The sequence below is a fragment of the Cheilinus undulatus genome, linkage group 23, assembly GCF_018320785.1.
Source record: "Cheilinus undulatus linkage group 23, ASM1832078v1, whole genome shotgun sequence".
Lineage (NCBI taxonomy): Eukaryota > Metazoa > Chordata > Actinopteri > Labriformes > Labridae > Cheilinus > Cheilinus undulatus.
Genome location: NC_054887.1, coordinates 2,371,406 through 2,398,806, shown reverse-complemented (window position 1 = coordinate 2,398,806; position 27,401 = coordinate 2,371,406). Strand labels below are relative to the sequence as shown.

Here is a 27,401-nt window from a genome sequence, read left to right as displayed (position 1 = left end):
CGGTGAAAGGCTTAGCACTCTGGACTTTGAATCCAGTGATCCGAGTTCTCCATGGAACCAGTGGAGAGGCAGCAGCTTGGACCCCTGATCCCTCTACAAACCAACGTTTCTGCACTAAAGAAGAGTGTTTCCTGTCATAAAGATGAAGGAATTCTACCACGAATCAGCTGACAGAAGTACATGCAGGGTCTCTCACCATAATAATTCTTGTCAGTAGTTGTCCCCAGACTTGTTTGTTCAAAGTAGCATTAACTGACTGAAAGGTTTTTTATTTTTAAGATGATTTTTAAAAATAATTTTGCTACAGAAATTGGTATGGTTCATGCATCTAGTTTATCGTATAGCCCACAGAGTCACGTGCTTCAATGGAATATTTTGCTGATTAAGCCTCAGAACAGGACAGCAGATTGTCTCTGAAAAAGGAGAAACATTTCTGAAGCAGGAATTTACTGGAGGTCAGCATCTCTGCTTCTCAAAGCTCTTTCATACATGCTTCTATCTATTTATGTCATTACTGGTAACTGTACATGTTCACTTACATGCTGCATGTCTCTTACTGAGTCTTCCCATGATAAGATATCCTGATGAGTTTTTAAAAGTATTATCAACTTAAATCCAAGTTTGAATAAAATGATTCAGTATGTTAAACTGCAAAGAAGAACTGTTGTTTTAATACTTCCCCTTTTTGACTATAAAAAACGGGCAACGTGCCCTGTAGTTGAACAGATTTAGGACAGCCCCACCAATGAAATTCTTCACCAGCCTCCACTGAATACATGCATTACATTATTCAGGTGTAATGATGCATTTGGTGCAGAGTCAGTCTAATTCAGTGATACTCAACATGTGGCTCTTTTGTGATGGTTTATGGCTCTTTAATGTCTAAATTTAAATTATTATTTCCCCAGAAAACCATAAAAAAGGAAACTTTGACCTCAGAATTATCCATTGCAATTTGTTTCCCACACTAACAGCAGGCTTTAATGGTCAAATTTAATTGTATACCTTTATTTTTGTCTGTATTTTTTCATTGCCGTTATTTGCATTTTTGCTCATTTTTTCACTTTTTTTGCCACTTCTTGCCCATTTAAGATGCATCTTGCCATAACATGTCACTTTTCACTAATTTCCCCCACCTTTTTGCTGTTTTTTTGCCAATTTTACTTGTTTTCCACTCATTTTACCCCACCTTTTTGCTGTTTTTTTTTGCCAGTTCAAGCAGATTGCCAGTAATCAATTTTCACTCATTTTTAGCCATGTTTTTGCTGCTTTTTTACCATTATTGCCACCTGTAAGTCATTTTATTTATGTCTCACCCATTTCTGCCACGTTTTCTCCACATTTTTTGTCACTTTTCACTCAGTTTTTGCCATTTCTGCCTATTTTACCCCTGTTCACCCACTTTTTTTTTTTTTTTTTTGCAGCCTTTTCACCTGTTTTTCCAGGTTTCATTCATTTTTCTTGCCACTTTTGCTGCTTTTTGCCAATTTTAGTACTTTTCATTAGGTTTCCCCCACCTTTTTGCTGTTTTTTTTTTTTTTTTTTTGCCAATTTTAGTCACTTTTCACTCATTTTCCCCCACCTTGTAGCTGCTTTTGCCAATTTTAGTCACTTTTCACTAATTTTCCCCCACCTTTTTGCTAGTTTTTTCACCAACTTTAGTCACTTTTCATTTTCCCCCACCCTTTTGCTGTTTTTTGCCAGTTTTAGTTATTTTCCACTCATTTTACCCCCACCTTATTGCTGTTTTTTGCCAGTTTTACTCAATTTTCACTAATTTTCCCCCACCCTTTTGCTGTTTTTTGCCAGTTTTAATCAATTTTCACTCATTTTTAGCCATGTTTTTGCTGCTTTTTACCATTATTGCCACCTGTAAGTCATTTTATTTATGTCTCACCCATTTCTGCCACTTTTCTCCACATTTTTTGTCACTTTTCACTCAGTTTTTGCCATTTCTGCCTATTTTACCCCTGTTCACCTACTTTTGTCCCTTTTTTTGCAGCCTTTTCACCTGTTTTTCCAGGTTTAATCTTTTTTATTGCTACTTTCACCCATTTTTCACCACTTAGATTGTGGCTCTTGCAAATGTATTTTCACCGTTTTGGCTCTTTGGTTGAGTAACACTGATCTAATGCATTGAAGCTCATGACTCCTCTGGGATGTGTTCATGTCTGATACACAGGTAAGGAGGGTTCAGCTCCATTTATCAGCAGCAGAAACAGAGCTTTGCTGCCACCTGCTGAGCATTTTTTAGAATGCTGAAAAGAGCTCCTAACAGACTATAATACCTCTCTAACAGACCCCTTCACTTTGTTCAGTCTCATGTTGCAGCCTGAGGCTGCAGTTGATTTGAATTCCATTAATCTACAGCCAGTAGCTCATTATGACAATGTGAGAACAGCATTTAAATAAAAAACTGAAATATCACACTGACATGGTGGACTTGGACATGGTCGTGGATATGGAAACCAGCAAGACAATGAACTCAAGCAGACTCCAAAGCTGGGCCAAGTAAAAGGACTCTGGAGGACTGGAACTGATGGACTGGACAAGACAAAGTGTCAGCTGTCTTCATTCATCTTATCTGCCTCCTGTGAATCTGCCCTCTGCATGATTGATCTTGTCTAGTCAGCATCCTTCCACTGCAGCCATTCTATCACTGCTCACAGACCTGTATACACTGGAAATACTCCCTACCAGAGCTAAGGCATGCTTGAATCTGAGTTTTTATACGCTTTTGAGTTTCTTTGTTTTTATCATTTAATGTTTAACTCTTGTGGACTGAGAGCAGTTGGTTGAAATAAAGACTAATGCTCTTTAAGATTGAATCTTTATCATAGATCAGTGTTACTCAACCCTGCTCAACCAAAGAGAAAATTATTGAAAAAATACCTTTACGAGAGCCACAAAAAATGGTCAAAAAGCATCAAAAATGGGCAAAATGAGGATAAAAAGTGGAAAAAGATGGGTGAGAAGTTATAAAAATGAGTTAAAGGGGGCAACAAATGGTCCAAAAGTGGCAAAAACAAGAAAAAAAGAGTGAAAAGTGACTAAAATGGGTGGTGAAAATGGACCAAAAAATAGGAACTAGTATTTGATGGCAAAAAGTAGGTTAAATGGGCAAAAACTGGCAAAAAAAATGGTGAAAAAAAAGAAAAAATGGAAAGAAAAGAAACAAGTAGTAATAAATGGCAAAAGATAGCTTAAATTGGCATAAAGTGGCAAAAAAAATGGTGAAAAAGGGCAAAAATGGCAAAAAGAAGAGGCAAAAATGGGAAAAAAAAAGAAAAGGGGTGGTGTTTAATGGCAAAGGCAGCTTAATGGGAGAAAGTGGCTAAAAAATGGTGAAAAGGGCAAAAATGGTGAAAAAGAAAAGAGGAGGTATGTAATGGCAAAAGTAGCTTAAATGGGCGAGAAGTGGCAGAAAATGGTGAAAAGGGGCAATAATGGGAAAAAATGGAAGAGTTGGTCTTCAATGGCAAAAGGTAGCTTAAATGTTTCAAAAAGTGGCAAAAATGGTGGAAAGGGGCAAAATTTGAAAAAATGGGCTAAAAATGGGGGAAAAGTGGCAAAAAAAAAAGAGGCAAAAATGGGGGAAAAGAAAAGTGGTGTTATTTGATGGCAAAAGGTAGCTTAGATGGGCGAAAAGTGGCAAAAAAATGAGGAAAAGGGGCACAAATTGAAAGATGGGCTAAGAATAGGGGAAAAGCGGCAAAAAAAGAAGTGCAAAAAAATTGTGAAAAAGTAAGAAAAAGTGGTATCTAATGACAAAAGTAGCGTATATGCGCGAGAAGTGGCAAAAAAAATGGTATAAAGAGGCAAACAAAACTTTTTTTAGGCTTACTGAGGGAATAATAATCTATTTAAAATTAGCGCATCAAAGAGCCACGCGTGAATCCAGAGCCACAGGTTGAGCATCACTGTCACAGATAATTCAAACTGCATGCAGACCGTCTGTAAATGATTCTACAGCGTGTGAATGAGCAATAATGAGGGATTTTATCAATGACATACTCTATCTTATCAAAGTCTCACTGATTGGACAGATACCAGTGCCTGTGCCTGGTGCCTGGGATGTGAATGAGAGGCGGTGCCTGCCAGAGTGAGCGCGTGAAGGAGCAAACGTCAGCGCGTTGAAGTCTTCCACAGATCTTCGGTGTTTCTCTGCTGCCCGCACATTTCCACTGGTTCGCCATGTTCGACCTGAAGAAGAGGAACAGTCTGACTCTGCGGAGCTCCCGGGACTCGGAGGAGTTCAGACGGGTGGCTCTGCGCCGGAAGACCAAAGGAGCTGCAGACCTCGACGCCTCTAAAACAGGTGAGGGATCTGCTCACCTGTGCCGCATGCTCTGCTCCAGGTGGATGATGAATGTCCAGAGACTGGGGAAAGACTGAGATTCAGGTCTGACAGTTTCAGGGGAGAGTTAGCATCATGAAGTTGAAAGCTGCATAAAAACGATCACAGCTAGAGAGGACAAACATTTTGCATCTCCTCTTTTCAGGTAAAACCAGGAACTACCAGTTAAAAAGTAGGAAATGTTTACTAATCACCTCTTATATGAGTAATAATATAACCCAGCCCTCATATCTCAGTTTAGCATGGGGTTCTTTCTAAGGAATGTTCTGGACTATCAAACCTGGCTGTGGTGCCTTTTTATGCACTGTCATCACTTTATTGGCATGTTAAATTTTTATCTTAATTTTTAAATTGATTTTGATGCACGCCTTCACCTATCTTTGCTCATGCATTGAGGCCCGTTAGTACACAAGGCCACCATTCCCAGCTATGGTTCTCATAGGTCTAGGCACACAGAAACTACAACAGGCCTTTAAAACTTGGCCTGTTCTTGTGCTTTGTTCCTTCCTGTCTTCTATTTCTAAAATGCATGTGTAACACAACCTCAAGTTAACCTGGAACATTAGATGGATTTGTTTCACACATCCATCTGGAAAACCTCTCATAGAAGAAAGGGCAGACTTTGAGAAAAACTCAGAGTTTTATTGGATGAACGTTCTGTCTGTCACATCTTTACGGGCCAATCAGAGCAGCAAAACACGCGATGTCGTAGCCCCAAACCGAGGGGCACAGCTAACAACAACTAGGCTAAACTCTGTAGAGAACTGTATAACATGAACCGTGGCGATTTTTGAAAAGAAAACAACTCGCTGCTGTTCTCTGTTCTCCTTTTAACAAGGACATGTCATCAAGTTCTGATAAAACTGGCGCTTTAGCAGCATCCACGCTAATCTCTTCCACCATAACTGCACCGGCCTTTGGTTGCTGCTTGCTTACATCACGACTCCGCCACACCTTAAAGTACTGCCCCTCGTCGCTGATTGGTCCTGTCACTTTCTAACAGGGCCCGAACGGTTCAGACGGGAGCTTTGCAAGAAGGATTCATCAGTGAGAAACACGGAAACAGGCGTATCCATCTGCTTTGCAAGGTTAGGACCGTAGATCTTGGACCGTAGATTCAGGACCATAGATCTTAGGCCATAGATCTAGGACCCTGTTTGTGCACATGCTCATTGTTGATGGCCATTTGTTTAAATACAGATTGCTAGCCACTGCTATAGAGTGGTGCAGTCGTGATATAATTTTGTAGGCAAACCCAGACGTTAGCGACACATGGTTCCCTCAGCATCCAGCCTATGGGATTTTTCAGAGGGTTTTTGGATTATTGCTGAAAAAAGATCTGTTTACAATAAAAGTTTAGAAAATTATACATTTTGTTCACAAAGATTATCTTCATAAATTGATAATATAAGCATTGTATCCGGAAGTGCTAAAATGCTAACTCACTTCTGCATTTTAGGGATCATTCCTGCACCACTCTACTGCTACCATTCATGACAGCAATGGACGACAAACAGAGTGTAGTTCTTGTGTTCCATTTAGTGGAAAATAAAAAAAAGTTTGGAGAAACAGTTAGAGATTTAATGGGGATCAAAGACTTTGGGGAAACAATGGCTTAACATGAATAAAAAAGTTATATAAAATAAAAAATCTTTACCAAAAATGACTTCAAGTTGGTGTTAATTTTGTCGATTAAAACTATGACTACAAATTTTCGTCGACAGCCTTTTTTTTCTATGACAAGAACTAGACTAAGACTAACAAAAATAGATCTGTGATGACTAAAACTGACAAAAACTAAGTCTGGCTTTCATCAAGATGACTAAAACTAGACAAAAATGTAATTTAGTTTTCGTCAGACATTCAAAATCCGTGATATTTCTCCACTGTGGGTAAATCTGTCAAAAACAATACATCTGTATCTATTCTGCCTCTCAGCTGTAGAAAGCAGGGACCCCAGGTTTGGCAGAGAACACACTACCATGATTTAGGCAAAAGAATAAATGCTTGAGGACTTTCTGTGAGGACTAAAACTAGACTAAAATGCTTTTGAGTTTCTGTTGACTAAAGCTAGACTAAAACTAAAAGACATTTCATCTAAAGACTAAAACTAAAATTTAAAAAGCTGCCAAAATTTACTTCAATTTAACTTCAAATTCCTGCCTATCAAAGTCTTGTAAACGCAAGCATCTTAATTGCAATGCTCCTTCACTTCCCTGGGGGTGCTGTTGTGAAAAAACACGGTCCTGAAACTGCTGCCTGCGAGCCTGCAGATAGGAACTATTGAGCCAATCACCTACTGGTAAAGTCCGCCTCTGTTTGAGAGTGGAGGCCGTCTCCTCTTCAGCATTGTGGCGGAGTGAGCGTATAATATACGGGGGAAGTGGCGCAATGGCTGACAGGGAGGGATGGGGGCGCACTGAAGCATAAGGCACAACAATTTTTTATTTTATTGAAAGTCTGTACATATTTTTTAATTTTCTGTGGCACCAGTCTCAAACCAGTAAGCCTAAGAAGTCATCTGAGAGGTTTCAGGGACAGTTGGAGTAAAGGTGTGGCGTGGAAATCGAGACAGACACACAGACAGACATGCCACTGATCAAAGTAACCAGATGAAATAATACCAGATTTAAAAAACAAACACACACACACAGGGTGAACTTTTAAACATGTAACATGGATAAAGAAGGAAAGAGCGAAGAGGTAAAATGGGACCAGTGGATTTCTGTTGTTGCTTGCTTACATCTGTTATATTAAGTTCCTGCAGCATCCAGTGAAAATACTGATGTTTTTTTGCACTCCCTTTCTGAGCATGCATGTGCTTGAGTTTGGTTAGTCACAGTTTGTGCCTGTTAGCCTCTTACTTGTTGGATTACTGCCATGAAATCTCTTTTCCCAGATCCAGTCTGGACTTTGACTGTGAGTCTTAAGACAGGCATTTGTCAATCCTTACAAATGTGCATAAAGCTGCTCTGTTCTCCTATTGAAGCACAGCTATTTACTGAGATAAGACAAGTATGTTTGCTCCAGTGGTACTGTCGGATGCAGGATGCGTTAATCCGTCTATTCATCCAACCTATATCACTGACATTATTGTTTACTCATCTAATATTACTGTACCATTTTAACTGAAACTGAGGCGCTGGATGTGCTCATTAAAATGGGACAAGACTTTCTCTCTTGTGGACAGAGCTACAGAAGCAAACTAAAACTTTTATCTGTGATTTTAATATTGAGTAGCTGTCAGTATTTACCACCTTAGCCGTGCATAGAAGCTGGAAACGCGGTGACGTAACCGGATTAGCTCCGACTGAAGAAAATAAATCCCTTACTAGTTTTCATTGTTGATTTTATCCACAAAGTGCTTAAACCAGTGTTCCTCAACCCTGCTCAACCAAAGAGCCAAATTGTTGAAAAATACCTTTGCAAGAGCCACAATTTAAGTGGTGAAAAGTGGCAAGAACAGCTTAAAGAAGCGATTAGAAAAAGTTAAAGGTGGCAAAAATGGCCAAAAAGCAGCAAAAATGGGGAGAAAGAGTGGAAAAAGGTCAGAAAGTAGCAAAAAAGGTTGTGAATTTACAAAAAAAATGAGTTACAGTTGGCAAAAAATCGTCCAAAATGGACAAAACGTGGCAAAAAATGATTGAAAAGTGACTTATATGATAAAAAAAAGGAGTAAAGAGTGGCAAAAATGGACAAAAAACAAAGAAGAAGTGGTATTTAATGGCAAAAAGTAATTAATTAAGCAAAAAATGGTGAAAAGACAAAAATGGGATAAAGGTTGCACAAAAGTGGCAAAAATGGGCAAACAATAGGAAAAAAGGGGTAGTTAAAGGCAAAAGGTAGCTGAAATGGCAAAAAGTGGCAAAAAAAAAATGGGGAAAAGTGACAAAAAGAAGTGGCAAAAATGTCCAAAAAGTAGCAAAAATGGGTGTCAAGATGTGAAAATGGAGGAGAAAAAGTTAATAAAAAGGTCAGAGGGTAGTAAAAAAAATGTTGAGAATTTACAAAAATATGAGTTATAGGTGGCAACAAATGATTGAAAAGTGACTAAAATGGGCAAAAAGTGGGCAAAAGAAGAAAAAAAAAGTGGTATTTAATGGCAAAAGGTAGCTTAATTAAGCAAAAATGGTGAAAAGGACAAGAATGGGATAAAAGTGGTAAAAATGGGCAAAAAAATAGGAAAAAGGGTAGTTAATGGCAAAAGGTAGCTTAATTAAGAAAAAAATGGGGAAAAAGGCAAAAAAAAGTGGCAAGAATGGGTTAAAGAGGTAGGAAACAAGTGGTATTTAATGGCAAAACGTAGCTTAATTAAGCAAAAAATGGTGAAAGAGGCAAAAATGGGAATGAGGTTGCACAAAAGTGGCAAAAATGGGCAAAAAATAGGAGAAAAGGGGTAGTTAAAGGCAAAAGGTAGCTGAAATGGCAAAAAGTGGCAAAAAAAATGGGGAAAAGTGACAAAAAGAAGTGGCAAAAAATGCCCAAAAAAGTAAGAAAAAAAGTGGTATTCAATGGCAAAAGGTAGCTTTAATGGATGAAAAGTGGCAAAAATGTGAAAAAGGCTAAAGAGTTGCATTTTTGTTGGTTTTCTGGGGGAATAATATACTCAACCCTGCTCAACCAAAGAGCAAAATTATTGAAAAATACCTTTGCAAGAACCACAATGTAAGTGAAAAGTGGAAAAAAAATGGGTTTAACTGGAAAACAATAAGTTCACAAAAATGGTCAAAAAGTGGCAAAAACGAGTGAAAAGGGAAATAATAGGCATAAATGGCAAAAACTGGGTGAAAATTGGCAAAAAAGGGGAGGAAATATGATAGTAAAGGGCAGAATGACAAAACAGGTGAGAAATGACAGGAAAATGATCATTAGGGGGATAAATGGTCAGAAAGTGGCAAAACGTGTAAAAAAAAAAAAATTGAAAAGTGACTAAAATGGACAAAAATCAGAGTAAAGGTGAAAAAAATGGGCAAAAAGCAGCATAGAGTGGTAAAGTGTCAAAAAGTAGAATTTCATGGCAAAAGACAGCTGAAGTGGGCAAAAACTGGCCAAATAGGGGCAAAAATGGGCTAAAAGCAGAAAAATTGATTAAAAGTGGCAAAAAGGAGGAAACGGGACAAAAATGTGCAAATAAGGGCAATTGAAATATACAGACAAAAAATAAAGGTTGACTGTTAAGTTTGACAATTAAAGCCTGCTGTATAACAGGCTGTTAATGGATCATTTCTGAGGTCAGAGTTTCTCTTTTTTATGGTTTTCTGGGGTAAAATATTTTAGATTGAGACATAAAAAAGCCACAAATCATCACAAAAGAGCCACACATTGAGTATCACTGTTAGATAATTTAAGCTGGGGAGTTAGCAGGGACTTTAATCGATATAAAAAACGTGCATATTTGATCTGTTTTTGGAATAACTCTCTTTAATCTCTCATCATTAGCTGTAGCTCTTTTCTCAGTAATTCTCCTGTTATAATGAAGTATTTCTAAGTGAGAAGAGTCTAAAAGCTTCTTTTGTCCTGATTTCTCCTCTGTTTACTAAAGTGCTGAATGTTCCCTGCAGAGTGATGACACGGCTTTAAGACAGGCAAAGGTTAGAGTCCAGAGACGAAGGAGAAGTGAGAAAGCAGAAGTATTCCCCTGCTAAGAAAGAGAGAGGGCTTTAGCACTCTCCACATGACCGGCAAATCTCTTACTCCTCAGCAAAGCCAGGAGAGACCAGGAAAGCTGCTCTTTGTTATAAAGCTCTGGATAGTCTTGCATAAGTGGAAATGAACGGCAGGTAAGAAGAGAAACCACACAATAGCTGTTTTTGTTGAGTGAGGTTAGGATGTCAGTGGAACAGTCAGGGCATCAGTGTGAGAAGGTACTGAATCTGATGGTGAGGTTGGAGGATGACTAGATCCAGGGCTAGCAGTTACTTTATTCTGGACTTAAAACTGCCAAACTACTATTAGGTTCTGAAGTTGTGCTGCTTTTTAACAGCTTTTCCCTACCATGTTTGACACTGTCAACCCATTTTCTGTTTTTCCCTGTTTTTTCCTCTTTTTTGCCACTTTTATCCACTTTTCCACTGTTTTTCCACATATAACCCATGTTTTTCACTTCTATTATGCACCTTCATGCTATTTTGTGCCATTTTTTGCCCATTTTATGCCTCCTACAGCCATTTTTTAGCCATTTAATACATTTTTGCCACTATGCTGCCACTTCTTTCTGGCACTTTTATCCCACTTTTTGGCTGTAATTTTTATTCCACATTTGTACTCTCTATTGCCACTTTTTTGCTGTTCTTACTCCTTTATGCTGTTTTTTTCCCATTATGCCCTTGTATACCACTTTCAAACCATTTTTCTTTTTACCCCCATTTTTCTTTTATTTCTTTTTTTCCACTTTAAATCTTTTTTGGTCACTTCCATCCCACCACTCCCAGAGTTTTGCCACTTCTACTTTGCATTTCTCTCAGTCTTTATTTCTTCCTCTTTATTCTCTGGTATCCTCACGTTTGTGCACATGAATTAAATGTGGCATAACTCCGCTCATGGTTTAGTCCAGAGTTCCCATCCACATTGTTGCGATCAGCGATATAAGGATATTTCTGTTTTAAGAAAAAGTCTTTACATTAAATAGGTGATAAACTGCAACATGATTGAATTAAACTGATTTATTATTTCTTTGATAAGTTTGATTATTAATTAGGTTGAAAATAAAATGTGGCTATCACAGCTTAACTTTACAGAAGACTATGATTTTGCTCACTTTTCACTTATTTCCCCACCTTTTTGCTGCTTTGCCAATTTTAGTCATTTTTCACGTTATTTTTTGTCACATTTATGCCACTTTTTTTACCATTATTGCCACCTGTAAGCCATTTTTTTTGTCACATCTCATCCATTTCTGCCACTTTTTCTCCACATTTTTTGCCTCTTTTCACTCAATTTTTGCCATTTCTGCCTAATTTACCCCTGTTTACCCACTTTCAGCCACTTTTTTGCAGCTTTTTCACCCATTTTGCCAGGTTTAACTTATTTTTATTGCCACTTTAACCCACTTTTCACCACTTAGATTGTGGCTCTTGCAACGGTATTTTTCAACACTTTGGCTCTTTGGTTGAGCAGGGTTGAGTAACTCTGGTTTAGACCCTTTTAAATAATCTGCTTTAAACCTTCAGTTATAGTAAAAGATAAATCTGCTGTATTCAAGTATTTGGGGCATGCCCTTTTGAAGAATGCATGTGTGTTTCAACTATCAGTGATGTTTTCTTTCTTGTAGTAGCGAGCAGTGGAGTGTGTGGCTCATACAGCTCTGATGGTCACTGTGAACCAGAACCAAACCCTAGAACTGACACAAAGGAAGACAAGGACAGGAGCCCTGTGAAGAGATCAGCTGTCAAACCACAAGGTAGGCTGGAGTCCAGACGCCACTATTCACACCCTGACAGGTAACTTCTGTTCATGCATGTCTGTACAGGTAAAGAAAACTCTGGATTTTCTCTGGAGGACACTGCTTTTCCTTTCTTTGATGTGTATTGTCATGTAACATAGTCCTCATATCATAATTCATTGATTTGTTTGTCTGCAGTGCCTCCTAAACCAGCTCACCTGCAAAGTCCTCTGAGACCAGGACAAACCCAAGGCCAGAGTCCTCCAACAGGAAAATCCCTGCCTCACTGTGTCAACGGCTCAGAGCAGAGCCCCAAAAACGTTTGTGGGATTTCTGCTTCCTGTGCCAGCCCATCAAGGATTTGTCTAGCCCCCCCTAGTCCTGGAAGAGGAAATGGTTTTTTAAAAGGAGTATCTGGGGCACAGATCAGCCCTGCTAGACACACTCAGGGGATTCCAAATCTTAGATGCAGTCCACTTTTAGGATCTCCAAGTCCAGGCAAAAGAAGCATTCAAAACTGCAGCCCACTGAGAGAGGGAGGGCACAGCCCCGCAAAGCTGTCTCCGAGGAACCAGAGCCCTCTATTAAGAAGACTGCAGACCCCCAGCCCCGTGCAGGGAAAGATGGGCAGCCGCAGCCCTGCCAGGAGCTCTAAATCCGTGCTTGGACTACACAAAATTCCAGACAAGATCGAAGGAGAGGAGAAGAAAACGGAGAAGTCTTTGAGTGTACCGGATTTGATCCATCACTTGGAGGAAAGAAGGTTAGATTTCAGTATTGATTCATTTTTGATTTTTACAGGCCTGCCCAGAGAGTGGGCCCCTGATAAACCCAGAGAGTGGGCCCCTGATAAACCCAGAGAGTGGGCCCCTGATACAGCCAGAGAGTGGGCCCCTGATAAACCCAGAGAGTGGGCCCCTGATACACCCAGAGAATGGCCCCTGATACAACCAGAGAATGGCCCCTGATACACCCAGAGAATGGGCCCTGATAAACCCAGAGAATGGCCCCTGATAAACCCAGAGAGTGGGCCCCTGATACACCCAGAGAGTGGGCCCCTGATAAACCCAGAGAGTGGGCCCCTGATAAACCCAGAGAGTGGGCCCCTGATAAACCCAGAGAGTGGGCCCCTGATACACCCAGAGAATGGCCCCTGATACACCCAGAGAATGGCCCCTGATACAACCAGAGAATGGCCCCTGATAAACCCAGAGAGTGGGCCCCTGATACACCCAGAGAGTGGGCCCCTGATAAACCCAGAGAGTGGGCCCCTGATAAACCCAGAGAGTGGGCCCCTGATAAACCCAGAGAGTGGGCCCCTGATAAACCCAGAGAATGGGCCCTGATACACCCAGAGAATGGGCCCCTGATACACCCAGAGAATGGGCCCTGATAAACCCAGAGAATGGGCCCCTGATAAACCCAGAGAATGGCCCCTGATACACCCAGAGAGTGGGCCCCTGATAAACCCAGAGAGTGGGCCCCTGATACACCCAGAGAGTGGGCCCCTGATAAACCCAGAGAGTGGGCCCCTGATAAACCCAGAGAATGGGCCCTGATAAACCCAGAGAATGGGCCCTGATAAACCCAGAGAATGGGCCCCTGATACACCCAGAGAATGGGCCCCTGATAAACCCAGAGAATGGCCCCTGATACACCCAGAGAGTGGGCCCCTGATAAACCCAGAGAGTGGGCCCCTGATACACCCAGAGAGTGGGCCCCTGATAAACCCAGAGAGTGGGCCCCTGATACACCCAGAGAGTGGGCCCCCTCCCCCCAAACTGTTATTTATTGATCTTATCAGTGTTGTGTGTTGGATCAGTAGCATTGGTGCTAGCATCCTGGCTAACAGTTCCTCATTTTGGAGCTGAAAAGTTTAGCAAACTATTTTTGGGTCTGATGTTGAAATTATTTATTTGTGCCACTTTTCAACCTCTTTAGACCATTTTTTTCCACCCTTTTTTGATTTTTATTTGCCACTGTAATTGAATTTTGCACATTGTTTTATACCAGATTTGCCTCTTTTTTTATCTATTTCTGCCACTTTTTAACCATTTTCATCTCTTACTCCTCACCCTTTTGCCCCTTTACATGCCTTTTCTCCACTTTTTCTTCCATTGTTGCAACCTTTGATCCATATTTGCATCCCCTAAACCACTTTTTTTTTTACTTCTGACCCATTTGTTACCATTTTTGCTACTTTTAATCCTTTTTCAACATATGTGAAAATGTATCTTCTGCCCATTTTGCCACTTTTTAACCCTTTCCACCACCTCTTTAGCTCTTTTTGCCTCTAACCTATTGTTTTTTCCACTTTCCTTCTTCAGTTGCCTCTATTAACCCACTTTTGCCACTATTAACCTATTCTGACCACTGTCTATGCCAATTTCTGCCAGTTTTTATCCTTATTTCACTCTTTATTCTCTTTATTGCCACTTGCAATACATCTTCACCACCTTTTGTCTGTTTTTACCATTTAAGCCTTTTTTGCAACTTAATGTCTATTTTTTGCTTCTTTTAATCATTTTTTCCTGCTTTGAACCCATTCGTGCCACTTGAAGCACATTCTGTTGTTTTAACCCATTTTTATTCTGTTTTAAGAAATGAGTTACACATTTTAGAGAAGGCTGTATAATACAGCATAAATAAATAAGTTGTTGATTTGATAAGAGTGGTTATTATTTAGGGAAAACAAATAGAATATGATTATCATAGCTTAACTTTATCATGGACCTTGATTATGCTGACCCCCATGGGTCCCCTTTTGACAGGTTCCCAGAAAGCCCTCCCCTTTATCCCACCTTATGTGCGGCCTTGGATATTTACTTTAAACATTAATTACTCTATAAAATTCACACATTTTAAAAAATCTAATGTTAATTTTTACTTATTCTTTAAACCCTCAGGACCCCCAGCGAAAAGGTTGAACGCTCTCCACTGAAACTGCTGCAGTCACCCAACCACAACAGGCTAGACACCCCCCTAAAATCCCCGGTTATCCACAGACTCGGTCATGAAGACCGTCTGTCAGGCAAGGACAAGGACTGCCCTCTACCACAGATGAACAGCTTCATGCAGGCTGGAGATTTCACAGCAGTTAAGGGGGCGAATGAAAAAATGGAGGAAAGGAAGATATCATACGGCTGTAAGTTTACCTGTTTGTGGAATGGAGCAGCTACGGAAAATCGCAAGCTGAACACGGAATCTAATGGGGAACAAAAGGATGAGAAGAGGAAGGAGAAGGAGAGAGCTGAGCTGAGAGACGGAGAGAATACCGAGCAGAAACTCTACAAGATAGCCAATGAACTACTGCAGACAGAGAGAGCTTATGTGGCTCGTCTTCACCTGCTGGACCAGGTCAGTGTGATCACCTGTTTGAGGTCCCTCCATGCCAAACAAACAGCATTTATAGAGTCTGATAAGCCTCTGTAGTGATGTGCATTAACATCTTTTTACTAGCTGCAGTATGTGGCAGATGTGTTCACGATACCTGTAGGTCTATGCTAGAGTTCTAGTGTTTATCATGAACTTTACCTCTCAAACTCCATCCACAGGTGTTCTGCTCACGCCTGACAGAAGAAGCAGCCCGAGGCTCATTTCCTCCTGAGGTGATCAGAAGTATTTTCTCCAACATTTCCTCCATCTACTCCTTTCACAGCCAGTTCCTGCTTCCTGACCTGGAGAGCTGCATCAGCCACTGGTAGGTGTTCAAAAAATTATACTTACTGTCATTTGCATCGACTTTTTTCAGAAAATCAAGGAAAAATACCATTTGCATAATAATTTGGAACGTGGTGTAGAAGGCTGTTTGATGAACAATAGTTGCTAGTCACTCAAATAAGTTTTTTCAGATATGGGAGCAAAAAACTGTGAAAATAACTACAGAACATGTTCACTTGGGAACCAATAAACATAATTTTGTGTTCAGAAATACTGGGAACATTTGTGCAGAAATGGGGCAAGTTTGAAGTTCACTCCTGCAGTCACTGCCTCATTCTGAGGAATGCTGTGGAAAATTCCAACAGAACAAAGATGCCTTGTATAAATACTCAAAGAAGGCTGCATTTATGTAACTGTAAGGACCCTCTCACCTTTGACCTCCCAATCCTATCAAATTTAGGTGTGAGAGCCCCGGCCTGGGTAGTGTTCTGCAACAGCATGCGCCATTCCTAAGGATGTATGCTGACTATGTCAGGAACTTTGACCAGGCCATGGAGCTAGTAAGGACCTGGACGGAACGTTCCTCTGCATTCCGAAACATAATCCAGGACATACAGGTGGGACAAAATCAGAACCGAACTGTTCTGTTTCCTCTGCAGTCTGAGCAGAATGGCATACATGATCTCTGTTACATTTAGAGTCATCACACATGACCTATGTTATAATTTAGAGTCGTCACACTTGACCTCTGTTACATTTTAGAGTCATCACACATGACCTCTGTTATATTTTAGAGTCGTCATACATGATCTCTGTTACATTTAGTCATCACACATAACCTCTGTTATATTTTAGAGTTGTCATACATGATCTCTGTTACATTAAGAGTCATCACACATGACCTCTGTTATATTTTAGAGTCGTCATACATGATCTGTTATATTTCAGTCTTCGTACATGATCTGTTATATTGTACAGTCATCATACATGATCTCTAATACATTTAAGAGTCGTCAGACATGATCTCTGTTACATTTTAGAGTTGTCATACATGATCTCTGTTACATTTTAGAGTCGTCAGACATGATCTCTGTTACATTTTAGAGTTGTCATACATGATCTCTGTTACATTTTAGAGTTGTCATACATGATCTCTGTTACATTTAGAGTCGTCACACATGACTGTTGTATTTTAGTGTCGTCACACATGATCTCTGTTACATTTAAGTCATCATACATGATCTCTGTTAGATTTAGTCATCACACATAACCTCTGTTATATTTTAGAGTCGTCATACATGATCTCTGTTACATTTAGTCATCACACATAACCTCTGTTATATTTTAGAGTTGTCATACATGATCTCTGTTACATTTAGAGTCGTCACACATGACTGTTGTATTTTAGTGTCTTCACACATGATCTCTGTTACATTTTAGAGACGTCATACATGACCTCTGTTATATTTTAGAGTCGTCATACATGATCTCTGTTATATTTTAGAGTCGTAATTCATGATCTCTGATATATTTTAGAATCGTCATACATGATCTGTTATATTTTAGTCATCATACATGATCTCTGTTATTTTTTAGAGTTGTCATACATGATCTCTGTTATATTTTAGAGTTGTCATACATGATCTCTGATATATTTTAAAGTTGTCATACATGATCTCTGTTATATTTTAGAGTTGTCATTCATGATCTCTGTTATATCTTAGATTCGTCATACATGATCTCTGTTATATTTTAGTCGTCATACATGATCTGTTATATTTTAGAGTTGTCATACATGATCTCTGATATATTTTAGAGTTGTCATACATGATCTCTGTTATATTTTAGTCGTCATACATGATCTCTGTTATATTTTAGAGTTGTCATACATGATCTCTGATATATTTTAGAGTTGTCACACATGATCTCTGTTATATTTTAGTCGTCATACATGATCTCTGTTATATTTTAGAGTTGTCATACATGATCTCTGATATATTTTAGAGATGTCATACATGATCTCTGTTATATTTTAGTCGTCATACATGATCTCTGATATATTTTAGAGTCGTCATACATGATCTGTTATATTTTAGAGTTTTCATATATGACCTGTTATATTTTAGAGTTGTCATACATGATCTCTGTTATGTTTTAGAGTCATCACACATGACCTCTATTATATTTTAGAGTCGTCATACATGATCTCTGTTATATTTTAGAGTCGTCATACATGATCTCTTTTATATTTTAGAGTCGTCATACTGGATCTCTGTTATATTTTAGAGTCGTCAGACATGATCTCTGTTATATTTTAGAGTGGTCATACATGATCTCTGTTATATTTTAGACTCTTCATACATTATCTCTTTCATATTTGAGAGTCGTCAGACATGATCTCTGTTATATTTTAGAGTGGTCATACATGATCTCTGTTATATTTTAGACTCTTCATACATTATCTCTTTCATATTTGAGAGTTGTCATACATGATCTCTGTTATATTTTAGAGTCATCATACATAATCTCTGTTAGATTTAGTCATCACACATAACCTCTGTTATATTTTAGAGTCGTCATACATGATCTCTGTTACATTTAGTCATCACACATAACCTCTGTTACATTTAGAGTCGTCACACATGACTGTTGTATTTTAGTGTCTTCACACATGATCTCTGTTACATTTTAGAGACGTCATACATGACCTCTGTTATATTTTAGAGTCGTCATACATGATCTCTGTTATATTTTAGAGTCGTAATTCATGATCTCTGATATATTTTAGAATCGTCATACATGATCTGTTATATTTTAGTCATCATACATGATCTCTGTTATTTTTTAGAGTTGTCATACATGATCTCTGTTATATTTTAGAGTTGTAATACATGATCTCTGATATATTTTAAAGTTGTCATACATGATCTCTGTTATATTTTAGAGTTGTCATTCATGATCTCTGTTATATCTTAGATTCGTCATACATGATCTCTGTTATATTTAAGTCGTCATACATGATCTGTTATATTTTAGAGTTGTCATACATGATCTCTGATATATTTTAGAGTTGTCATACATGATCTCTGTTATATTTTAGTCGTCATACATGATCTCTGTTATATTTTAGAGTTGTCATACATGATCTCTGATATATTTTAGAGTTGTCACACATGATCTCTGTTATATTTTAGTCGTCATACATGATCTCTGTTATATTTTAGAGTTGTCATACATGATCTCTGTTATATTTTAGAGTCATCACACATGACCTCTATTATATTTTAGAGTCGTCATACATGATCTCTGTTATATTTTAGAGTCGTCATACATGATCTCTTTTATATTTTAGAGTCGTCATACTGGATCTCTGTTATATTTTAGAGTCGTCAGACATGATCTCTGTTATATTTTAGAGTGGTCATACATGATCTCTGTTATATTTTAGACTCTTCATACATTATCTCTTTCATATTTGAGAGTTGTCATACATGATCTCTGTTATATTTTAGAGTCATCATACATAATCTCTGTGATATTTTAGAGTCATCATACATGATCTCTTTTATATTTTAGAGTCGTCATACATGATCTCTGTTATATTTTAGAGTCGTCATACATGATCTCTGTTATATTTTAGAGTCGTCATACATGATCTCTGTTATATTTTAGAGTCGTCATACATGATCTCTTTTATATTTTAGAGTCGTCATACATGATCTGTTATATTTTAGAGTTGTAAACATGATCTCTGTTATATTTTAGAGTTGTCATACATGATCTCTGTTATATCTTAGAGTTGTCATACATGATCTCTGTTATATTTTAGAGTCGTCATACATGATCTCTGTTATATTTTACAATCGTCATACATGATCTCTGTTATATTTTAGAGTCATCATACATGATCTCTGTTATATTTTAGTCATCATACATGATCTCTGTTATATTTTAGTCATCATACATGATCTCTTATATATATTAGTTATCATACATGATCTCTGTTATATTTTAGAGTTGTCATACATGATCTCTGTTATATTTTAGTCATCATACATGATCTCTGTTATGTTTTAGAGTCAGGAGGTGTGTGGTAACCTGACCCTGCAGCACCACATGTTGGAACCAGTCCAGAGAGTTCCACGTTATGAGATGTTGCTGAGGGATTACTTGAAGAAATTACCCGTGGACAACCCAGATTATGAGCTTGCTCAAAGTAAGAATACTGCCCACGTGTTGTTATTGTGATCCATTCAAATCCTTTTTTTTTCTGTTCCGCACGTGCTTTGTTTTGAGATTGTTGTTTTGAGTTCAGTTTCTCCAGTGACTGTGCTGGTGTCGGTTCCATGGATGGTCTTCCTTGTTAAGTGGCTTCTGTATGTGATTGGTCAGTATCTGTTCTGAGTGTCCTCTGTGTTCTCCTACAGAATCCTTGCAGACCATTTCCATGGCAGCCACCCACTCAAACAGTGCCATCCAGAAAGCCGTATGTTACCATGAAATACCAAAAGTTTTACTATGGTTCTAAGTGAGATTTCGTCAGTATCAGACAGAAAACAGGCTATGCACAGCTGTGATTGTACCGATCTACTTCACTGTCTCCTCAGGAGAGCCTGAAGCGGCTGCTGGAGATCTATGAGATGGTTGGAGAAGAGGAAGTAGTGAACCCAACCAACGAGTTTCTTAAAGAAGGCCGTCTGCTCAAGCTGGCTGCCAGGAACACATCAGCAATGGAGAGGCACCTGTTCCTGGTTAGAGCTATCTTTGTTTGTGTTCATGCATGAAGATGACGACTTGTTGATTTGTATTTTATATTTTTGAAACATTGACCATCTGTTTGTTAGATTTTTGCTTAATTGGTGATAATGTGAACAGAGCATACATACATTGAACACTCAACACAGAAAAAAACAAAAAAGAAGATTATTATGGCCTTATTATTATTATTATTTTTCATTATTACGTGGTTAAAATGTGATGTGGTTAGGAGCCTTGGCTTATAAAGTATGATTTGTCTAGGGTAAGGGATAAAGGGATGGCTAATAAGAAAGTTAAGTTGTCCTTTAACGAAAATAAAGGGGGGGGGGGGGTGACTGATCAATTCAGTTATAATAATAGAGAGAATACCAATATTTATGATGATGATAATAATTTTAATTATTATTAACAGAGCCAGAATTTAGATAATAAAGGCAATCAAGTTAATTTTCCATTGCTGTAAATGGCACTGGTAGATAAGAATAATAGTAGAATTTAAAAGCGAAATATGCAAGAGAAAAGGGGGAAAAAACGCTGTAATTATCATATTTGTTATCGTAATAATAATAATAATGATACTATGATCATATAATATTTTTATTTTCTTCACTGCAGGGTGCATCTTGAGGCTTGTTGATGAAGGTGATAACTAGAAACAGCTGTATTCATGTGCCTGGGGAGGGGTGGCATTTGAGCCATGGGGTGTTTGTTATTGTCCATCTCAATGGGCGAAACTGGGAACCATGGCAGGCTGAGTGGCCAATTCTCACCCAGCAGTTTTGCTTTCCCTCCCCTCAATCCTGCAGGAACTCGGAAAACAGGGCATTTTATAACACAAAATTAACGCTTTTAAATATCACATTTATGTTACTTTTTTAATTGAATGAGTAGTTTGAATGTTGGACTTGCATGAAATGAGAAAAAAACGAAAAATGATAATTTTAAAGAAAACGACTTTGTTTCCATTTTTCTCAGCCACCGGAATGTTGACTTGCAGGAACTTTATCTGACTTCAGTCACATATTTTGAGGATAGTAAAATGAGAATGTAATATTTTTTATAATATAATATTGCAATAATATATTTTTAATTTATTATAAATGTACATAATGAAAATTAGTTATTGTTATAATAATAATAATAATAATAATGGTAACTGAAATAGAGATGGAGAGAAGACCATGTCATATTATAACGTAATAATAATAATAATTATGATATTACTGTTTACTTATGATATTAAAAATTTGTATTTATCCGTATAAATAATAATAATAATAATAATAATAATAATAATAATAATAATAATAATAAAGATAATAGATAATTTGCTATTATTTTTACTATTTAATAATCCTAACATGCAGTAAGCAGAGAAGATCTTGTTGATGGTGATATAGTAACAATAATGATAATAATAATTGTAATTATGAGAATATAAATAATTATGATAATTTTTACTCTCACTATGTTATTATTAATAATAATATTATATAATGGTAACAATGGAATGATGACAAAGAGAAGATCTTGCTAATGGTAATATGATACTAATAATGGTAATAATAATAATTGCAATAATAATGAAAAAGCAATGATTTCATTTCAGTTGCAGAAATACCACTGTTTTAAGAGCATCCTTAAAGAAATTAAAACAAAGCTCACCGTTTGTAAAAAGTACTATTCTGTTGAATTTTCTCTACAGTTCAACAACTTCATGCTGTGCTGCACTCCAAAGTTCAGCCTGGTTGGTCAGCGTTTCACCGTTCGCTGCAGAATTGGAGTCGACGGCATGCAGGTGCAAGAAACCACCAATGAGGATCACCCGCACAGTTTCCAAGTTTCTGGAAAGGAGAGGACGCTTGAGCTGCAGGCCAGGTTTGTTTGCATGTTTATGAAGTTCAGCTGCATACATTTAACCCAGTTTTAAATGAGTCTTCTAATGCTATATCTGATCTCTGTTTTCCTTGAATCCAGCTCTGATGAAGAGAGAGACGAGTGGATAAAGGTAAAGGGTTTGGTGCAGCTCAGTAAATGTTGCATGGATAAGGAAAGTCCAGGATATTTCTAATGGAAGTTTTGATTCCAGGTCATTCAGGAAGCCATTGATGTGTTTCAGAGGAAAAACAAAACCTTCAGGCTGGCCTCTAAGGAGTTAATGATCCAAGAACCAGTAAGATGTTTTAAAATCTTTTTAGAAAACTCTGTTAACTTATAAATATCCAGCTGATGATGAGATGTGTTTGGCAGACAGAAGAACTTGGCCGCCGCGCCCCTCGTTGGATCAGAGACAATGAGGTGACTGTGTGTATGAAATGTCAGGAGCCTTTCAATGCACTGACCCGGAGAAGACACCACTGCAGAGCCTGTGGCTGCGTGAGTAAAGACACCCATCATCTCAGTGCTGATCACACACAACTGACTAAATCTCACCTTAGAGCTCTCTGTCCCGCAGGTTGTGTGCTGGAAATGTTCAGACAATAAAGTGGCTTTAGAATATGATGGAAACAAGCTGAACAAAGTGTGTAACACGTGCTACTCCATCCTGAGCTGTCGGAGAGGGGAGAGGGTGGAGGGGAAGAAAAGGAGAATACTGGAGGTGAGCCTTTGGTGACTTCTACTCAAGTAGAGAATAGAATTTATAATATGTTTATTGAATAAGTACTGCTACACATATTTTGAGTTCTTAAAGACGAGCTGTCCTTAGATGCACAAAAAGGCAGCTTATATGAAGGATTGTAGTTTGGTAAAGTCTATTAAAATCAGGTAAGTTTTTTTCTAAATCACTTTATATGGATGGGTGTTTTTTTTTTTTCTTGTGTTCTCTTAGATGGAGGCTTCTCTAACATCCAACAACAACCACATGAGTGGCTTCCTGCTGTATGGTGACAACCCAAAGACCTGGCAACAGGTGTGGTGTGTTATCAGCAGAACTGAAGCTCCTGTCCTTTACCTGTTCACAGCTCCACAGGTATGGATCTCTGCCACAGACGTAGAGCAAAACAATGTCACGTAAACTTAGCATTTAAAGTGAAGAAATGAGTGTCTGGTAGATTATTTCTGGAACAATGCTTCTGGTCAATAAAACTTATACCATTAAAAGCTGCTTCAGTTCACTTTTAAATGGTGCCGCCTCTGTAAGGAACATGTATTTATGGGATGAGCAGCAGAGCTGAGCAGGCCCGCCAACAGGATTGTCTGGGCCCCTGATAAACCCAGAGAAGGGGCCCCTGATAAACCCAGAGACTGGGCCCCTGATAAACCCGGAGAATGGGCCCCTGATAAACCCCGAGACTGGGCCCCTGATAAACCCAGAGAGTGGACCCCTGATAAACCCAGAGAATGGGCCCCTGATAAACCCAGATAGTGTGCCCCCTCCCCAGCTGTGATTTATTGGTGATATCAGTGTGTGTGTGTGTGTGTGTGTGTGTCTTGGATCAGTAGCGTTGGCGCTAGCACCATGGCTAACAGTTCCCTCATTTTGAAGCTGAAGAGTGACAAGCTGTTTGACATTACTCATTTGCACCACTCTTTAATCCCTTTTCACTGTATCTACCATTTTTTCCCCACCTTTTCCACTTTTATTACATTGTAGCCACTTTTTAATCACTCTTCACCATTTTCCCAGGCATTTTTCCCCATTATTACCTTACTTGACCCATTCTTGCCTCTTTTATCCCATGTTTGCCACTTTTCCTCAGTCATCTCATTATTTTTCCCTAAATTTATTTAATTTTCTTCAGGGAATCTGGGTTTAAGAAAAGGGGTTTTTATTAGGCTATATTGTCGCCCCCCCAGAAAGCTCTTCCCTTTATCCCCCCTTTTTGGGCGCCCTTGGAGCTGAGGATGTTGGTTGCACCCATGAAAGTGTTGCAAATCTTCTCTGCCGAAGCCAAACGGCTTATTCTGCTGTTACAGCTGCCAAGAACTATTGTTCCAGCAAAGAAATAACGTACCAAACACTACCTTACTTATTTTTTGTGCTAGGTTTGCATAAAAAGATCACCCTTAACCCGGGTCAGTGAGTTCTCCTTGGTTCTAGTTTACCCTCAGGGGGATTTTTGGACTGTTCACTGCCTCTCTCTTGGCCATCAGTGACAGCTTCTTCATCAGTGTTTGCAGCCTTACTGCAGGATTTTCAATGACTATGCCTTTCTATGAAGTCAGATTCTGCACTGCTTGAACCCCAGTGTGTCAGGAGGGAACTTTTGTTGTAATGTGGCAGAACATTTATAAAAATTGAACATCTCTCTCTGCTTTTCTATTCCTTCAGGATGTGAAGCCCCTGTCCTGTATACCTCTACTGGGCTGCAGTGTGAAGGATTCTTCTCAGGAGCTCCAGGGTCAGCCGTGTTTCCATTTGAGCCAATCAAAAAGCAGCCACACGTTCTCCTGTGCCAGCCTGGACCTCAAACGGAGCTGGCTGACTGCTCTAAGGGTGTCTGTGGATGGAGGCCAGCATGCACACTCAGTGAGGGTGGCATCCTCACCACTGACTCCAGATGTGGCGTTAATGGTTATGTGAATGATGGAGGCGTCTCTGGTCAAGTTAGTGTTGTACAGAAACATCAGGCAGCAGGTGGAAGAAGTTCATCTGAGCTTGTTTTCTTTAATGTGTGAGACAAGCTCCAGAATCTTCCTGTATTATTACCCAGTCTTCAGAACGATGCGTGTATTTTCCTTACAAGTGGCTGTGAACTTTATTTTTTGAAATGGTTTACAGTAAATAAATAAAGTGAAGGTGTTTTAATATGAACCTGGCTTTCCCTTTATTTACAGACATAGTTCTGTAGGCTAGGGGTGTCAAACTCAAGGCCCGGGGGCCAAATCTGGTCCATGGTACAGTCCTCCCCGGCCCGCAAGATCAGATTTTTATTCTAACAGGCCCACCAGTATGAGCTCTGCAGAATCCTCCAGTATAAATATGTAAATGTCACCTTGATGAGTTAAAATACACTTGTAAAGTCATCAAATGTAAAAATATAAATAATTAGATTAAAAGTCAAGAATGCAGGGAAGACATTTGTATTTTCATTTCACATTTTTAATTTTGCATCGCATATTTTGTCCTTTCAGACTTGCAATATTAATTTTTATCTTTTTTTTTTTACCTTATGAAAACTCAAGATTTCAAATTTGATCTTATATTTTGGCCTTTTTAACTCATAAACTTGACTTTTAATCTCATATTTTGAAATTAAGACTTGCAGTTTAAAATTTTGTCTAATATTCTGCCCTTTTAATCACATGATTTCAAACTTTGTTTCATATTTTGACCTTTAAACCCCCTGATTTAAATTTTTATTTTCACATTTTGACCTTTAAAACACGATTTCAAATTTTGTCATATTTTGACCTTTTAAAATGATTTCAGATTTGATCTTATATTTTGACCTTTAAAATCCATTATTTAAATTTTTATTTCATATTTTTAGACTTTAAAACTCATGATTTCAAATTGTATTTAATATCTTGACTTTTATAACATGATTTCAAATTTTATTTCATATTTTGACCTTTTAAACACATGATTTCAAATTTTATATCATGTTTTAACCTTTAAATTGCATGATTTAAATTTTTATTTCATATTTTTAGACTTTAAAAGTCAAGATTTTGAATTTTATTTCATTTTTATTTCACCGCTAAAATCCATCATTTTAAGTTTCATTTAATATTTAAAACCTTTAAAACATGATTTCAAATTTAATTCCATATTTCAACATTCAAAAGTCATGATTTAAAATTTGAAATCATGTTATAACTTTTATAACTCATGATTTAAAATTTTACCCCATATTACTCCCTTTAAACCAATGATTGCACCTTCCTATCTCATATATTTGTTTTCTAAAAACATTATTTGGACTGTTAATTTAGTGTTTTGACCTGTTAAATTAATAGGTTTGACTTTTAATCTCCAATTTTGAGCCTTTAAAGTCATCACTCTGACTATTCAAACTCAACATCATTTATCATCAGTGCAAAGTTTTCCCCCATAATTCATTGCTGGTGAGACTGAGGTTGCCAGTTAAATGTTGACCCTGCTCAGCTCTCAGGTCAGACCTAAATCCGGCCCCTGCTGTGTTTGAGTTTGACCCCCCTGCTGTAGGCTGTCTATGAGTTCATGCAGTGTGGCGTTGAAAATAAGCTTAAAGTTGTACAGCAGACGTTCAGACATAACTGCAGAGGCTTTTGATAGGATCTTATTTTCTTATAAAACACATTCAATAGATCCCAGAACTTCACAGGTAATGAAACAGCAAAGAATATTTACACTCAAGATGATTCACAGCTTAAGAAAATAAAATAAATGGAAAAACCAACATAGTATAAGTTTGTTTTAGAAATACACAAAACTCCATCACTAAAGTACAAGGATAGCTGAGAGTGTGGCAATAATAAATCAGGAACAAGGAACACAAAGTCTTCAGTGACTGGAAGGGTTTCCCTCCATCATGGGCCTTCAGAGCTGAAATAATGTAGCCGTAGTCACTGTGAAGGAAATACCTGTAAACATGGACTTTATTACTCCACACTAATGAAGGTATGCTGGCTGAAACTGAACATGACCATTAGAAATAAAACAGCACCTTAATAATACCTAGACTCAAAGATGACTGTAATGTGTTTCTCTAATGTACCCGCTGAGCCTCTCTGATAGATTTATAGAATCTTCTCTACATGTTTTAGGACTACATTAGTCCTCCAACTCCAGTGTGTGCTACCTATCCAGTGCTACAAGCCTTTCAGTCTAGAGCTAGCTAGTTGAAATGATTTTTTAATCCAGGAAAGTAAAGATTTCATATGATTGCTAAGTATTCACAGCAGTCACAGCTCAGCCAGTGTAGAAGTAGATAAGTAGAGTACCTATAGACACTACTAACCCTAGTGGATGTTTTACCCTTTTAGTTATTATATAAATCAGCCATGGTCAATTGGCCTTTTTGACTAAAAACTCTTTAAATGCCATAAGAACACTCAGAGAAAAAGTCATAGAAAAGTATAAGTCAGGAGATGGAAACAAAAACATTTCCAAGACTCTGAACATCCCCCAGAGTTCAGTTAAATCCATCATGCAGAAATGAAGGAATATGTCACGTGTAAATATATCTAGATCAGACCGTCCTCACAAACTGAGTGGGCGTGCAAGAAGGAGACTAGTGAGAGAGGACACCACGACACCTATGACTACTCTGAAGGAGCTCCAAGCTTCAGCAGCTGAGATGGGAGAGACTCTGCAGA

At 38.2% G+C, this 27,401-nt stretch overlaps 1 protein-coding gene across 1 annotated transcript; it reads left to right on the top strand.

The window, feature by feature from the left end:
- The first annotated feature begins 4,103 nt into the window (after positions 1 to 4,103).
- On the top strand, positions 4,104 to 24,906 carry LOC121505173 (FYVE, RhoGEF and PH domain-containing protein 4-like). The gene is made up of 16 exons (XM_041780256.1): positions 4,104 to 4,318; positions 11,628 to 11,756; positions 11,937 to 12,501; positions 14,645 to 15,095; positions 15,293 to 15,438; positions 15,859 to 16,015; positions 19,476 to 19,614; positions 19,826 to 19,884; positions 20,006 to 20,149; positions 21,862 to 22,034; positions 22,134 to 22,164; positions 22,246 to 22,329; positions 22,407 to 22,532; positions 22,612 to 22,755; positions 22,987 to 23,127; positions 24,430 to 24,906. Exons 1-16 carry the CDS (start codon positions 4,195 to 4,197, stop codon positions 24,679 to 24,681), a joined length of 2,865 nt encoding a protein of 954 aa, XP_041636190.1. The 5' UTR covers positions 4,104 to 4,194; the 3' UTR covers positions 24,682 to 24,906.
- Positions 24,907 to 27,401: the final 2,495 nt, after the last annotated feature.